The sequence below is a fragment of the Mesoplodon bidens genome (genome assembly GCF_964165515.1).
Source record: "Mesoplodon bidens genome assembly, chromosome: 18".
In the NCBI taxonomy this organism is placed as follows: domain Eukaryota; kingdom Metazoa; phylum Chordata; class Mammalia; order Artiodactyla; family Ziphiidae; genus Mesoplodon; species Mesoplodon bidens.
The window spans coordinates 50,492,221-50,510,186 of NC_138175.1; the positions used below are offsets into that span (position 1 = coordinate 50,492,221).

Here is a 17,966-nt window from a genome sequence, read left to right on the forward strand (position 1 = left end):
CACAAAGGTGTTCCTAATATTCACGGGGACCTCAACACCTAGAAACCATGCAGTGGGTGGACACCCTGGGACGGCTGCTCCAGGTCGGAGGCAACATGTATCACTTGCTCAATATAGTTTAATTACTTTTGGGTCAGAGAACATTGTATAGTTTTACTTCTTTTAAACTTGGCATGGCTTGTTTTATGGCCCAGAATATGATTTATCTTGGTGAATATTCCAAATGCACTTGAAACGAATGTGTACTTGATCACTGTTGGATGAAGTGTTCTCTAACTGGCAAATAAGTTAAGTTGGGTAGAAGTGTTGTTCAAGCCTTCTCTGTCTTTACTGATGTTGTCATCTTGTTTTTATCAATTACTAAGATAACTACTGAGGTCTCCAACTATACTTGTGGTTTTCTACCAGGTTTTTCTTCATGAATCTTGAAGCTCTGTTGTTAGATGCATACACATTTGGCACTGCACGTCTTCCTGGTATATCCTTGGTAATACTCCTTGTATGAATTCTTTGTTGATATTAATATAGCTAGTCCAGTTTTCTTTTCTTTTTCCTTTCCTTCCTTCCTTCCTTCCTTCCTCCTTCCCTCCCTTTATTGCTGTGTTGGATCTTCACTGCTGTGCGCAGGCTTTCTCTACTTGCAGCTAGTGGGGGCTACTCTTTGTTGAGGTGTGCAGGCTTCTCATTGAGGTGGCTTCTCTTGTTGCAGAGCACGGGCTCGAAGCATGTGGGCTTCAGTGGTTGTGGTACACAGGTTTAGTTGTTCCGCAGCATGTGGGATCTTCCCAGACCAGGGCTCGAACCCGTGTCCCCTGCACTGGCAGGCGGATTCTTAACCACTGTGCCACCAGGGAAGTCCCCTCCAGCTTTCTTTTAACTAATTTTAGCATGGCATACCTTTTTCCATCCTAGTCTTTGTATCTACTTATCTCTTTATATTTAAAAAGGGTTTCTTGTAGAAAACATAAAGCATATAGTTGGGTCTTGCTTTTTAATCCAATCTGACAATCTCTGTTTTAAGTGGTGTGTTTAGAACATTTACATTTAATGTAATTTTTGATTATTACTGGATTTGAACCTACCATCATGCTAATTGTTTCCTATTTATGCCACGTGTTATTTGTTCAATTTTCCTGTCTGCTTTTGGATTATCCTTTAGAATTCCAACTTATCTCCACTACTGGTCTATTAGTTATATGCCACTTAAATTTTTTAAATGGTTGCTCAAGGGCTTATAATATACATCTATTATTTTTCAGTCTACCTTCTAATAATATGATGCCCATTCACATAGTATATGACAGCTACTTCCAATTTCTCCACCCTGTTTTGTGGTATCATTACATTTTATTTTTATATATGCTATAAACTCACAAAACTTTGCTCCTAGTTTTGCTTTAGAAGTTGTATTTTCCAGTGATTAGAAATAAGAAAAATTATTTTATGTTTTACTTCCTTTTTAACCATTTTAAAACTTCTTTATTAGATCCACGTCTGTTTCTGGTATGATACTCTTCCAGCCTATGGAAAATTCCTTTAATACTTCTTGTAGTGCAGATCTGCTGGCAGTATATTCTATTAACTTTTGTTCATATGAAAATGTCTTTATTTTGCATACTTTTTTGGAAGATTTTTTTCATTGGGCTTGGAATTTTTTGATTCACAGTATTTTGTTTCAGAACATTAAAAATGTTACTCCAATGTCTTCTGGCTTTATTTTTGGCTGTGTCGGGTCTTCATTGCTGCAGGCGGGCTTTCTCTAGTTGTGGTGAGCAGGGGCTACTCTTTGTTGTGGTGCACTGGCTTCTCATTGCAGTGGCTTCTCTTGTTGTGGAACATGGGCTCTAGGCACACGGGCTTCAGTAGTTGTGGTTCGCAGACTCTAGAGCGCAGGCTCAGTAGTTGTGGCACATGGGCTTAGTTGCTCCACAGCATGTGGGACCTTCCCAGACCAGGGCTCGAACCCGGGTCTCCTGCATTGGCAGGTGGATTCTGCACCACCAGGGAAGCCCCTGATTTTTAGCCCCTGGTTTTTTTCCTTTAAGTTGGGGAGAGAAGAAATCTCTCTCGGTTTTTTTTATGTATGTATGTATGTATGTATGTATGTATGTATGTATGTATGTATGTATTTATTTATTTACGGCTGTGTTGGGTCTTAGTTGCGGCACACGGGATCTTTGTTGAGGCATGTGGGATCTTTGGTTGCAGCATGCGGGCTCTTCGTTGTGACACACAGGCTTCTCTCCGGTTATGGTGTGCAGGTTTTCTATTCTCTAGTTGTGGTGCACAGGTTCCAGGGTACGTGGGCTCTGTAGTTGTGGCAAGTGGGTTCCAGAGGGCATGGGCTCTGTAGTTTTCAGCATGTAGGCTCTCTAGTTGAGGCACACAAGCTCAGTAGTTGTGGCGCACAGGCTTAGTTGCCCTGCGGCATGTGGGATCTTAGTTTCCTGACCAGTTATTGAACCCGTGTCCCCTGCATGGAAGGTGGATTCTTTACCACTGGACCACCAGGGAAGTCCCTTCTGGCTTACATGGTTTTTGATGGGAAGTCTCCTCTCTTCCTCATCTCTGTTCTTTGTATGTAATGTGGCCTTTTTCTGTCAATATTTCCTGCATTGTTCATTTGCTGCTGTTTGGCAGTAATGTGCCTAGTTTTTTGGTTTTTGCGTTTTTTGTTTGTTTTAAAATTCTGCTTGTGTATTCTTGAGTTCTTGGATTCGGTGAAGTCTTTTATTATTTTAAAAATATTCGCAGCCACTATCTCTTGAAATATTTTTCTTCTCATTCTCTCTCTCCTTTCACCCTGGGTTTCCAATTATACGTAAGTTTGACCACAAAAAGTTTCCCCATAGTTCTTGGATACTCTATTCTGTTTTCTTCACACTTTTTGTGTTTCAGGTTGGATGATTTTGATTAGCCTTTATTCAAGTTCTTTGACACTTTTCTCAGCTGTGTTTAGCCTACTTACAAGTCCTTCAAAATCATCCTTTGTGATACATTTTCTTTTCTAGCATTTCCCATTTGATTCTATATTAATTTCCACTGAAATTCCCTCATCTGTTCATGTATATTGTCTGCCCTTTTCATGAAAGCATTTAACACATCAACCGGTCGTATAAAATTCTCTGGCATTTCCAAAATATAGTCTTCTCTAAGTGTGGTTTTATTGATTGGTCTGCTGTCTCTTGGCAGAGGGTTATATTTTTTTAAATCTTATAATTTTTTACTGAATGCAAGATACCATGTATCAATCAGCAGAGACTGAAATAAATAGTATTTTTGCCTGGAACTGAGCACACCTGTTCTGCTAGGATGTTAGGGTGGGGTGTTGAATCAGTCTGGTCAGGAGTTAAGTTGAAATTGGATTCTGTTGTTGCAATAGTTATCTTCAGCACACTGCTTCAAAATTTTCTCATGTTACCTTGTGCTTAGGGTGGGGGCTGGAGTGCTGGAGGATTTTCCTCAATGTTCCTTCTCCACCTTCAGCTTTTGGCTATCCCTATGCACCTGTGCCACAGAAGGATTCTCTGTCCATGTTCTTGCCTTTTCCCCAATGTAGCCTGCTATTGCTTGTCACTAGGAGAAAGCTAGCATGTTTATGGGGACCAGGGATGTTCTGTATTGTCTTGGTTTAGTCTTAGTCTTGAGTGGGGATTGGAGAGATCAGACACCTTGTGCTTTTGGGGAGCTAGGACTACGTAACACTAAAAATGAGACAAACTCTCTTCTCTAGGCTGTGAACAATAAAGCAGGTGATACTTTCATTTGTGAGCAAACTGAAGACAAGAGTTCACATAAAAGGACAGAGGTAAGAGACTTAAAGAAAAGCAATATAAAGTCTCCTTGACTGACCCAGACCCAAGTCTTACCTTACCTGCATCTCTTCACTTATATGAACTGAGAAACATTTTTGGTTTAAGCAACTCTGAGCTACATTTTGTTACCTACAACTAAAAGCATCCTAACTGATAAAAACCACCATGAGCTCTCATGATCTTCCAGTGGAAGTGATTGTAGTAAAGAAATGTATTAGAAGCCCTCAATTTCTGATGATACTGTGAAACTTGAACTAGCACCTTGGAAGCCAGGTTAAGCCAGTGCCTTGGTCACCCCATTCATCCAACGGGCTGAAATCTGACAGAAAAACTATGTGCACCAATTTATACTACTACTGAATTGTACTAGGACATTTAAGGCTGCATGGGTTTTGAGACCTAAAGAAATTTTATAGAAAGGTAAAGCTGCTAACATCTAATTTATCTGTATTCTCTAGAGACTTTTTGATGCCATCTAATGAAACAGAGTGATCACATTATGAGTTCTTAACTATAAGGGACAATATCTCAATATATTGCTCTGCTAAAATGTTAACTGTGAATTTTAAAAAATAAAGTACAAGAAAGACTAAGCCAAAATTCTGCTTGCCACAGAAAACCACTGTATACAGGACAGTGAGTAATCTTTCCCAGATAATCTATTAAGCATGTATTTGAACATATATGTATACAGACCTAAGATAACTGGATATTATGAAGGTACAATCCACATTTTTACTGAACAAGATGTGTGAGTCTTCTCTGTCATTTTAGATTTCATACTTTCTGTAGCTCCATATTATAGGAACACAGAGATATTTATCTAAACTCTTACTAATTTCCAATTTAAAAAATTACCCTTATGTACACATCCTTTCTGTTAAAACTGCTTTACCTTAAATTATTATTCTATGATTTCCAGGTGGGTACGTACACTTTACATTTTGATACATATTGTATGACTCTTCTCTAACAAACTTGTATTTTTCACTCCCTCCAACAAAATGCATTGTTCTTGAAGACAGAGACTAGCAAGTAAAAGGAAATCTTATCCTAATAATCAATACACTTGAAAAAATGTTTAGAAAAATTCAATATTTTTCCTTTCCTTACTAAAAATAGAATTACCATATGATCCACCAATCCCACTCCTGGGCATATATCTGGACAAAACTATAAATCAAAAAGATACATGCACCCCTATATTCATAGCAACACTATTCACAAAGCCAAGACATGGAAACAACCTAAATGTCCATCAACAGATGAATGGATAAAGATGTGGCACATATATACAATGGAGTACTACTCAGCCATAGAAAAGAAGAAAATAATGCCATTTGCAGCAACATGGATGTAAGTAGAGATTATCATACTAAGTGAAGTAAGTCAGAAAGTGAAGGACAAATAACATGATATCACTTTTATGTGGAATCTAAAATATGACACAGAAGAACCTATCTATGAAACGGAAACAGAATCACAGACATAGAGAACAGACTGGTGGTTGCCAAGGGGAAGGGGGTTGAGGGAGGGAGGGAGTGGGAGGTAGAGGTTAGCAGATATAAGCTTTTATATATAGAATGGATAAACAATAAGGTCCTACTGTATAGCACAGAGAACTATATTCAATATCCTGATATATCATAATGGAAAATAATAAAAAATAGATTGTATATGTATAACAATCATTTTGCTGTACAGCAGTAATTAACATAACATTGTAAATCAACTATACTTCAATTAAAAAAATATTGAGGGCTTCCCTGGTGGCGCAGTGGTTGAGGGTCCGCCTGCTGATGCAGGGGACACGGGTTCGTGCCCCTGTCCGGGAAGATCCCACATGCCGCGGAGCGGCTGGGTCCGTGAGCCATGGCTGCTGAGCCTGCGCATCCGGAGCCTGTGCTCTGCAACGGGAGAGGCCACAACAGTGAGAGGCCCGTGTACCGCAAAAAAAGAAAAAAATTGATATTTTTCTTTGTGTGAGTGGAAGAAGTATGGGGATGTGAAACTTGACAAAATTAAAGTCCTCCAAACTTGTCACAGATCCTGCCTAAGGGGGTCTGAATTGGACAAAGGTTATAACTCTTAGAAATCAGTCAGATCAAAAGGATTTTGATGGAAATATGGAGACTAAAAAACCAAGTATTGTAATTTTGACATTTATTAAGAAAGTATTTGTCATTAGTAACCATTTCTGCCACTTTCCAAATATTACAGTAAAACTCTGTCCTAACACACAGGGCAGGAGTAAAAATTCAATTATGTGAAATGCAGTGCTCCATTTTTGTAAAGTTAACCAGAAACGTTGTTTTATCAGTTTGTACTGTCCTTTAAAGTGCACACAGGTGTACATACTCACAGCTAAACTTAAATGGATAGTATACTGTAGAGAAAGAGACCAAATGGTAAGAAATTCAGTTCATCCCTGCTTACACGAGGGACAAAGGGAGAGAACCAATCCCAACAGGGCTACAACCAAATTCATGTAATTTCAGATTGCAGTATTGCTGATACATTTCAAATAATATTTACTTGAAGTGCTTACATTACTTGCAGTATTCCTCCTCCAAATACATTTTTAAATGACTTTTTGGGGAAAACAGCTTAATAAAAATTTCAAACATGATACCTTTACACACTTTTAGTCATTTAGCAAAAAGTACTGAGCACCTAATATTGAGTTATGCAGTGTCGTGGCTTTGGTGACTTAACAATGCATGAAGCCCCTTCTCTCATTAACTTTACATTCCAGTGGATGTGGATTTAGGCATGCTCATTACTGTGCTTCTGTTAAAATCCTGACTATACTCGTATCTTTTTTAAGCCCTAGTGCAACAACTGGTTAAAGTAACGTGCAATGACATGTTAAAGTTCTCACAAAATCCCATGTGGAACCCCTCTCATTAGATGTCTCTGCTGTGTGGTCTCCTACTGTGAATGTCGATGTTGGGCAGAAACATTACCTTTTCATGAAAGAAACTTTTTCTACTTTAAGAACTGGAGTGAATGGAAAATTTCAGCTCTCATTTGAGGACTTCAGAACGCAATAGAATACCGTTTTACAGAATTTCACTTTTGTATGGATTCTCTGAAGAAAGATAAACCTTACCATATTCTTCACTTTTATAGAATGTATCACCACTATGGACTCTTTGATGAATTAGAAGACCTGAGCTCCAACGGAAACCCTTACCACATGCATCGCATTTGTATGGTTTCTCTCCCGTGTGGACTCTCTGATGAGCCTGGAGGTTTGATCTCTGACTGAAGCCCTTACCACACACCTCACATTTGTATGGTTTTTCCCCAGTGTGGACTCTGTGATGGGCTTGAAGGCTTGAAAACCCACTGAAACCCTTACCGCACTGTTCACATTTATAGGGCCTCCCTTCTGTGTGGACCCTCTGATGTGCTTGAAGGCGTGAACTTTCACTGAAACCCTTTGTGCACACCTCACATTTGTATGGTTTCCCTCCTGTGTGGACCCTCTGATGTGCTTCAAGGCGTGAGCTCTGACTAAAGCCCTTCCCACACATCTCACATTTGTATGGCTTCACTCTGGTGTGGACTCTCTGATGACCTTGAAGATATGCTCTCTGACTGAAGCCCTTCCCACATACCTCACATATATATGGTCTCTCGCCAGTGTGGACACTCTGATGGCTTTGAAGGTACGATCTCTGACTGAAGCTCTTACCACATTCATCACATTGGTATGGCTTCTCTCCTGTGTGGACTCTCTGATGTGCCAGAAGAGTTGAGGCCTTACTGAAGCCCTTATCACATTCTCCACATTTATAGGGTTTCTCTCCTGTGTGAACCCTCTGATGAATTTGAAGATTAAAGCTCCAACTGAATCCCTTCCCACACTCCTCACACTTGAATGGTTTTTCTCCAGTGTGAACTCTCTGATGGCCTTGAAGGTGTGAACTCCGACTGAATCCCTTCCCACACTCCTCACACTTGTATGGTTTCTCTCCAGTGTGAACTCTCTGATGGCCTTGAAGGTATGAACTCCGACTGAATCCCTTCCCACACTCCTCACATTTGTATGGTTTTTCTCCAGTGTGGACTCTCTGATGGGCTTGAAGGTATGAACTCCGACTGAATCCCTTATCACACTCCTCACATTTAAAAGGTTTCTCTCCTGTGTGGACCCTCTGATGAACATTAAGAACTGATCTGTGACTGAAGACTTTACCACATGCGTTGCATTTGTATGGCTTCTCTCCAGTGTGGACTCTCTGATGATCTTTAGGTTTTGAATTCCAACTGAAGCCATTCCCACACTCCTTGTAAGGTTTCTCTCCAATGTGAATTTTCTGATGGCCTTGAAGATATGAATTTTGGCTGAAGCTGTTACCACATGTATAACGTTTATATGGTTGTTCCCTAGTGTGGACTATCTGAAGGTCTTGAAAATGTGAGGCCAGACTGAAGCCATTACCACACACCTCAGAATTATAGGGAATCTCTTCCATGTGAACTCTGTGCTGAATGTTACAATCTGAGTTACAAATGAAACCCTTCTCACACTCCACATCTGTGTAGAGTTTCTCTTCAGTTTGGATTTTCTGATGGGCTCGAAGGCAAGAATTCTGGTTAAAGGCATTCCTGTTCTCCTCAAATCCACAGGGCTCCTGCTCAGTATGGACCCTAAAACTACTACTAAGGTCTAAGCTATGACTGAAGCCCTTCTCATAAATGTTGCATCTGTTGGACACCTCTCCCGTGTGAGTAAGTTCATATGTGTTTTGAGAGGAACACTGATTGACAGTCTCACCGTATTCATATTTAAGTGGCACCTCCTCTGCATGTACTTTCTGATGGCATTGCAGATGTGAACTCTCAGAAACACAGTTGTCTCTTCTACAAACACTTTGATGAGTATGAAGAACTGAACTGTAACTACAGTCCTTTCCACATGGACTGTATGCACAGGGCTTTCCTTCCAAGTGTAACTGCTGAAGAACTTCAGAGCTGGAGTCATTGTTGAAGGCTTTTCTGTACTCATTACCAGAGTAGGGTTTTTGCCCTGTCTGAATTAAGTCTTGATTAAGCAATGAGACCTTCATGACATCTTCTCCACAGTCATGGCAGCTATAGTTTTTTTCTGTTCTGTGTACACCCAGATTATCATTGTGATGTGAGATCCAACGGATACTTTCAGACATACAGAAATCATTTTTCATGGAAATTTTCTGACATCTACACTGATAATTACGTGGCTCTGTAAGATACATTTTCCTCCAAGAATGCTGGGCTCTCCAAGAGGGAAATTCTTGACCTTTTAGGTCATGGGAACCATCTCCTATATGAGTCAATACGTAGTTCTCATCTTCAGAAATCTGAATCGGTATTCCTGCCCAAACTTGGCAGGGGGAATCGCCTTGCTTTTGCAGCTGAGAAATATTCTCTTGAGAAGTTTTCATGGAATCTTGACACCCAGTTAACCTGCCTGCACCTTGTTGCCAGGTCTGCCAGGTGGAAAGCTCTTTGGGGGAAAGGCAGCTTAATCCCACTTCCTGAATACTTTCCATATTATGTTGACTCTTGGTTCCTATAAAAATAAAGAGATTTTAGACGTGTACACAGTGAATGCTTTTATTCCGAGATTTCAAGATTTTGCACTTAGATGATGATATGCAACTTCAATAAACTGGAGGAAAATTCATGTTACTGCCTCTGATGATACTTAGAAAATGGCTCATCTTTGGCTACACCAGGAATATAAGTAGGATCCACAGAATTCTGGCTATCTGCGTGCCTCAAAATTAGGGCTTTGCAACACAACCTGGACATCGAAGATGGTGCCCTGTTCAAAAGGCCTAGTTAAACCATACACATATTATCATGGGCTGCCTGGAGATTTCAAGAAAACAGAAGGGGATAGTCTCAAATTGCAAAGAGTATAGTTTCAAGTGGATAAATGCTTTTTGCCCTGATAGTAATGGGCATGGTAACGTTTTTGTTTGTTTTTAAGAAGACTGCATGTTAAATGCTGTGCAGATGAAGGTAAAAGTAGATCTTTAATCTATGCTTGAGGCATCAAACTGCCTATCTCTAATTCGTTCTTTATCTTCATGAGACTAATAAGCTCTTCTAAGTCACTGTCAGCCATTATCAGCTTTAACTCCTTTCAAAAGATATTTTGCAATTATCAAGGGCCATGGTGCAGGTCAGAATGTAAAACACGGGTGACAGAATTCAACTCCAAAGACATCAGAAAAAAATGGAGGCTGAGGGAAGCACAGGCAAGTTTTATGGCACCAGTAGGTGTCCTCTGTTATCAAACAAACTAAACTCAACGAACATTGACTTTGGCTTGCACCATTCTGCTAGAAAATTACTTTAATGTTTAGGGAATTTGAGGCTCCAGAAGAGTTGAAGATGGGTATGTTTGGGTGAAAATGGCTTGTCCCTTAGTTATGAAAGCTCGGATTATCAGCAGGCAGCAGATCTTCATATCCTAGTGAGAAGTATACTCCCTGAGGACCGGTGGTCCAACAGGGTTGAAGTAATAACATGCACTCTCCTAACACTTGGCAGTACGTTAATTCTCTTTCAGCATCCGGGGGAAAAAAAAAAAAGCAGTAAAAGAGGATTTTTTTCATAACCTGAATATTATCCTCAAACATAATAATTCTTTGTGTTTTTCTGTCTCTCCACACTGGGGTGGATTACCCACAAGGACAAGCACTTCGCTGTGTACACAGCATTACCCTCACTGCCTGTAACACTCCTAGCAAACAGTAGTTGCTCAATAAGCACATAATGAATAGATCACAGCTTGAGTTATTCTCACAGAACTGAAAGTGCATATATGTGTTAAGTTATTTTTCATGGGAAAGGAACTGGTGATGGCAGTTTTACTGCAATGTTGAAAGGCTGTATGAGAGGTAGGGCTACACTCAGATATCACCTGCTGATGAGAAAAGCAAAGGTCACAAAAATCTTGTGGATTGTGTCTTTTTAATTTTGAAAATAAATGGTGTAGTTTTTCTTGTATAAAATCTTACCTGTAGCCCCACCCTATAACCAATTTATTAAAAAAATTAAAAATAGAAGGCCACACTGATGATTGAGTGGCAGTAGGATCTGGGGCAGTGCACTGACTGCAGGGTAACACTTTATGGCATGTCTATGAGTACTCATCTCAGTAGTACTTAAAAAAAAAGATGCCAACCAATTATACTTCAATAAAAAATTAATTTAAAAAATGCCTAGTGATGTCTTAGGTTTCTCAAAAGCAAAGCTTTCAATTACTATATGAATATTTTATATAATAATGAAATGAAGGGACACAGAATACGAGGCATGTCAAATAAAGTAAATAGCTTTACTTTCCTTTTGGCAAATGTGTCTTTCAAGGAATTGGTCTATTTCATCTAGGCTGTCAAATTTGTGGGCATAGAGTTTGTTCATAGTATTCCTTTTTTATTCTTTTAATGCCCACAGGTTCTGTAGTCGTGTTCCCTCTTTCGTTTCTGATATTAGTAATTTGCATTTCTGTGATATTAGTAATTTGTGTCTCTTTTTCTTAGTTACCCTAGCTAAGACGCTTATCCATTTTAGGCATCTTTTCAAAGAACCAGCTTTTGGTTTCATTGATTTTCTCTACTGATTTCTTATTTCCAATTCTTATTCTTGTCTTCTACTTACTTTTCTTCTGCTTACAATTTGCTTTTCTTTTTCTAGTTTCCTAAGGTGGAAGCTTAGATGATTGATTTTAGACCTTTCTTCTTTTCTAATACATGTATTCAATGTTATAAATTTTCCTCTAATCAGTGCTTTTGCTGCAGCCCACAAATTTTGGTAGGTTGTGTTTTCATTTTCATGTAGTTCAAAATATCTTAAAATTTCTCTTGAGATTTCTTCTTTGACCCATGTGTTATTTGGAAGTGTATTGTTTAATCTCCATTTGAGGTTTTCCAGTTATTTGATTTATTGACTTCTAGTTTAATTCCATTGCAGTCTGAGAGCAGGCACTGCATGATTTCTGTTCTTTTAAATTTGTTAAGGTGTGTTTTATGATTCAGAATATGGTCTATCTCGGTGAATGTTCCATGTGAGCTTGAGAAGAAGAGTTCTTTCTAATCATGTACATTAACAATGGCTACAACATCCAACTCTATGCCACAAAGCTATCATTTTAGAAGCCATTTTAACTCAGTCTACAGGGAAAAATATACTCCATACCTTGTTTTATTGTGCTTTGCTTTACTGTGCTTCACAGGTAGAGTTTCTTACAAACTGAAGGCAACCCTATGTTGAGCAAGCCTACTGGCACTATTTTTCCAACAGAATTTGCTCATTTCATGTGTAACATTTTGGTAATTCTCACAATATTTCAAACTTTTTCATTATTATATTTGTCATAGTTATCTGTGATCTTTGATGTTACTACTATGACTCACTGAAGGCTCAGATGATGGTTAACATATTTTAGCAATAAAGTATTTTTTAGTTAAGGTATGTGAATTGTTTTTTTAGCATAATGCTATTGCACACTTAATAAACTACAGTATAGTATAAACATGACTTTTATATGCACTAGGAAACCAAAAAATTTGTGACTTGCTTTATATGCAATATTTGCTTTCTTGCAGTGCTCTGGAACTGAACCTGCAATATCTCTCAGATATGCCTGTTTGAAAACAAGAACAGGGTTATGAGGGGTGGAGACAGAAGAAGTGAAATGCAGAAAGCAAAGACTATTCTAGCATAAAATGGCCAGCCTATCACAGCCTGAGATCAGATGTCACCACTGTAAATGATCAAAAAAGTAATCTAAAAATTATAAGAAAAAAGTAATTAAACATATGTATAATTTAAAAAAGAGATGTGTCATATTTTATTAACAACATGCTATTTTACCCATATGTACTTTATGTCTGCAGTTAGTTAATGCAAATGTAGTAAGTTTTCTATTAAAAAGGAAATTCTGGCAAGGAATTGTAATGCTAGATCAACATGATTGGCATGTGTAAGATATCATAAGGTATTGATGAAACGTTGCATTAAAACTTAAGGTTTAGTTAAGGTTAACATATAAGGTTGGACCTAGAGTCTGTCATACAGAGTGAAGTAAGTCAGAAAGAAAGACAAATACCGTATGCTAACACATATATATGGAATTTAAGAAAAAAAAATGTCATGAAGAACCTAGGGGTAAGATAGGAATAAAGACACAGACCTACTAGAGAATGGACTTGAGAATATGGGGAGGGGGAAGGGTAAGCTGTGACAAAGCGGGAGAGTGGCATGGACATATATACACTACCAAACGTAAAATAGATAGCTAGTGGGAAGGAGCCGCATAGCACAGGGAGATCAGCTCAGTGCTTTGTGACCACCTAGAGGGGTGGGATAGGGAGGGTGGGAGGGAGGGAGACGCAAGAGGGTAGAGATATGGGAACATATGTATAACTGATTCACTTTGTTATAAAGCAGAAACTAACACACCATTGTAAAGCAATTATACTCCAATAAAGATGTAAAAATAAAACATATAAGGTTAAGTTACGCCTTCAACAACTCTTAACCCAGTGATGTTTGATATTCTAATTAAGCCATAAAGGAATTAAAATTATCAAAGGAAATAGCTGAAAACAGCTACATGAGAACTACTGACAGGAATGGTATTCAGATCTAGCTGGAACCAGCAAACTACCAAGGAAAGAGAAGAAAAAGCAAGATAATTTGCAGGGAGCACCTTATTACTTGAAAGATGGAGATTACTAAAAGTAAGTATCTCCTGGTTAATGAAGTAGATGGTTTTGCTATAATTAGAGATAACACTGGAAATGAAAAACAGGAATAATCTGCTATGGGGAAGAAAAAAAAGCCCAGAAGCCCTTGGTTTATACAGCAATGATGCTTGCCTGGCTCTATGGACCAGAAACTTCCCTTTCCATCCCTGCTGGGAGTTTCAGATCGCATCAGCGGCAGTCAGCAGTATTAAGGTATAGTGTTGGTAAAGGATCACCTTTCAGAGCCCCTGGGGATCGTGATGCCTCACGTCAGCAACAGGTGCAGGTGGCTCTAAAAGGTTGTTGACTCTGCACCTCTGATCAAATTAATCAGGCAATTCCATGAAACAGATTTTGTTTACTTATGTGGACTGACAAGCTGATTTTATGTAAACATGGACTACAAATCATCTTTTGCACTCCAAGTAAAATTATTTTTCTTATCACTTTCCAATAGAAGACAAAATTTAATCACTGGCAGAGAAGGCTGAAAACAGATTATGGAATATTACTGAATGTATTTGGAATGAACAGCCTATAACAGCACAAGAACACCAATGGTGGGAAACCATTAGCGAGGCTTAAGATCAATTTAATAGATTGTGACATGCAATTTTAAAAAGGACAGAAAATATTACAGTTGCACTGCATGTCAGGGTATCACGGCATAAATGCTTGTTTCAGACTTGCAGGTATGTATACACACATAGGTCTGTACTGGGTTACATTACACACTGAAGGCCATGGCCCAAAAAGTATGAAAACCACTGGTGTAAATAGTTGAGGAAGGTATAAAGCTTGTAATGAAACAATTATAAGGCTCAAATGCAAAGTTCAAATGCGGAAACTTGGAAAAATATCAATAGGTAGGTTTGTACCTCTTAGTTTCATGCCTACATGGACTGAAGTTTAAGAATACTGGGGGGCTTCCCTGGTGGCGCAGTGGTTGAGAGTCCGCCTGCCGATGCAGGGGACACGGGTTCGTGCCCCGGTCTGGGAAGATCCCACATGCCGCGGAGCAGCTGGGCCCGTGAGCCATGGCTGTTGAGCCTGTGCGTCCGGAGCCTGTGCTCCGTAACGGGAGAGGCCACAACAGTGAGAGGCCCATGTAACGCAAAAAAAAAAAAAAAAAAAAAAAAAAAAAAGAATACTGGGAACAAATTACCACTTGAGATATATTCTTTCTTTCCCTCAGGATGTATGAAACCTGAGAGTACAACTTCTTTTTTCAGGTTATAATGGTCACCAGCTGAAAATTATACACTAGATCTTTATGGGGATGAAGGCTTGAAAACTGTCTAAAATCTACATTAACATTTGTTTATTTAATGGCTAACGTGTATGAAATAAAGATGAAGAAATATATACTTATTTTTTAATAGGGGATGAAAAGAAAGACAGGGGCTGGTCTTCCCAACTCTTGTTTTTCTCACCTTGAATCTTCCTTGCCTGGCCTGAAAAAAAACTAGGAAATTTATGCAGATGCTGACTTTGGGAGAGATGGATGGGCTGCGACTTGGAACATCTTGCAAGGAGATGGACAGTTAAGAAGCCATTATTGGGACTTCCCTGGTGGCGCAGTGATTAGAGATCCGCCTGCCAATGCAGGGGACATGGTTCGAGCCCTGGTCCAGGAAGATCTCACATGTCGTGGAGCAATGAAGCCCGTGCACCACAACTACTGAGCCTGTGCTCTAGAGCCTGTGAGCCACAACTACTGAGCCCACATGCCACCACTCCCATGTACCTAGAGCCGGCTCACTGCAATGAAGAGTAGCCCCCACTCATCACAACTAAAGAAAGCCCACGCGCAGCAACAAAGACCCAATACAGCCAAAAAAAAAAAAAGAAGCCATTATTTATTGACATCGTTCTCTTTCCTAGTGGAAATTGAGATAGTTCCGCTAACAGAGTGGTTGTAAGACTATCATTTTAAAAATATTTCTTTGCCCACGTCAATTAAGTCAGCTCCTAGAGGCTGCAGGAAAGTCAATGGGGATAATTATGTCTCTCTTGGTTACAACTCCAAAGTTAAAGCTCGGTAAGGGGACTTCCCTGGTGGTCCAGTGGTAAAGAATCCACCTTCCAATGCAGGGGACGTAGGTTCGATCCCGGACAGGGACCTAAGATCCCACATGCCGCGGGGCAACTATGCCTGTGCGCCACAACTACTGAGCTCACGTGAGAGAACCCGCCTCAATGAGAGAACCCGTGTGCAGCAAACTACGGAGCCCACGTGCTCTGGAGCCCGCGTGCCACAACTAGAGAGAAAACCCGCACACTACAACCAGAGGGAAGCCTGAGCACTGCAACGAAGAGACTGCGCCACAATGAAAAGATCCCATGTGTCGCAACTAAGACCCAACACAGCCAAAAAAAAAAAACAGCTCAGTAGGATGGTTTTTCTCTTTGAATCTCTGAGTCACCGGGTAATTTATTCCACAGAAATAAAATCACTAGTACCCAACGACATTTGGATTGGGGTTTTTATTGCTGTACTTTCTATATTAGTAGTAAAAAAACAAGGGAGACGGCGGAGAAATGAATGCCTATCAATTAAAAAATGGGTAAATGATACATGTTATAGTCACATACTGGATTATATAGTGATGATTATTTTTAAGAAGAGATAATCTCAGATTGGGAGGGATTTCTTGCTCAAGGTACCATGAAGGAGAAAAATTAGTATATTAAAAATAAGAATGTACATTTTCAAAATTTTGCATTAATATAAGGTATATACATGTTACTATATGTAAAAAATTAAATAAAAAGATATTTTAAAATATGACATTACATTCCTACTGATGCTATCAGGCAGGGGGACTGGCACACTATGGCCCTAGACCTGTTTTAGTGTAGCTTAAGAACAAGAATAGATTTTACATTTTTTTAAATGGTGTAAGAAAAAACAAAGAAGAATATGTGACAGAGACCACATATGGCCAGCAAAGCCTAAAATATTCACTATCTGGACCTTTAGAGAAAAACTTTGCTGACCCCTGCTCTAGAGAGTATATTGCCTGTTATGACTCTGAATGTTAACTGAGATGGAAACAAAAAATTATAGAAGTGAAGTAATTTGTTTTGAAATTTTCAACTGACTCTCCTTCTCACCCAGGAGCATCCTTAGCTACACAGGTGTGACCATGGCTTCTGACACCAGGGTCTGAGGACTCAAAAACATTACTAAAATGTTTGGACTCGCATATATGTCCAACTTGGAAGTTCCACTTCAAAAAGAAAATTACAGGCCAATATCTCTGATGAACATAATGTAAAAATCCTAAACAAAGTATTAGCAAACTGAATTCAACAACACATTAAAAGGCTCATACACCAAAATCAAATGGGATTTATTGTAGGGATGCAAGGATGGTTCAACATCTGCAAACCAGTAAGTGTGATACACCACATTAACAAAATGAAGGATAAAAATCATTTTATCCTTCATCAAAAGCAAAAGAAACAAAAGCAAAAATAAACAAGTGGGGCTACAGTCAAACTAAGAAGCTTCTGCACAGCAAAGAAAACCAACAATAAAACGAAAAGGCAAACTACTGAATGGGAGAAAACTATGTGCAAATCATATATTTGATAAGGGGTTATATCCAAAATATAGAAAGAACTCATACAATTCAATAGCAAAAAACAAACGATCTGATTAAAAACATGGGCAGAAGACCAGAATAGACATTTTCCCAAAGAAGACATACAGATGGCCAACATAAAAAGGTTCATAAAAAGATGCTCAACATTAATCATCAGGGAAATGCAAATCAAATCCACCATGAGATGATCACCTCCCACCTGTTAGGATGTCTATTATCAAAAGACAAGAGATAACAAATGGCGGCAAGGATGTGGAGGAGAGGGAGCCCTTGTACACTACTGGTGGGAATGGAAGTTGGTGCAGCCACTATGGAAATCAGTATGGAGGGTCCTCAAAGAATTAAAAATAGAACTATCATACGATTCAGCAATTCTACTTCTGTGTATTTATCTGAAGAAAATGAAAACAGTAACTCGAAAAGATACATGGGGCTTCCCTGGTGGCACAGTGATTAAGAATCCACCTGCCAATGCAGGGGACACGGGTTCAAGCCCTGGTCCGGGAAGATTCCACATGCCGTGGAGCAACTAAGCCCGTGTGCCACAACTACTGAGCCTGTGCTCTAGAGCCCGTGAGCCACAACTACTGAGCTCGCGTGCCACAACTACTGAAGCCCACGCGCCTACAGCCTGTAGTCTGCAACAAAGAGAAGCCACCACAATGAGAAGCCCATACACCACAACAAAGAGTAACCCCCGCTCACCGCAACTAGAGAAAGCCCATGCACGGCAACAAAGACCCAACGCAGCCCAAAATAAATAAATAAAAATAAATAAATTCATA

The 17,966-nt window shown here is 39.4% G+C and overlaps 1 protein-coding gene across 4 annotated transcripts in view; it reads right to left on the minus strand.

Annotated features, from left to right (window-relative positions):
- Nucleotides 1–5,982: 5,982 nt before the first annotated feature.
- The window catches only part of LOC308605397 (uncharacterized protein), a 36,875-nt gene continuing 24,891 nt past the window's right edge, over nt 5,983–17,966 (minus strand). For all 4 annotated transcript variants that reach the window (XM_081215353.1, XM_081215351.1, XM_081215352.1 and 1 more), the window contains one exon: nt 5,983–9,378. In XM_081215353.1, coding sequence (XP_081071479.1) covers nt 6,878–9,378 — 2,501 coding nt within the window. In that variant the 3' untranslated portion in view covers nt 5,983–6,877. The remainder of the gene's footprint in view (nt 9,379–17,966) is intronic.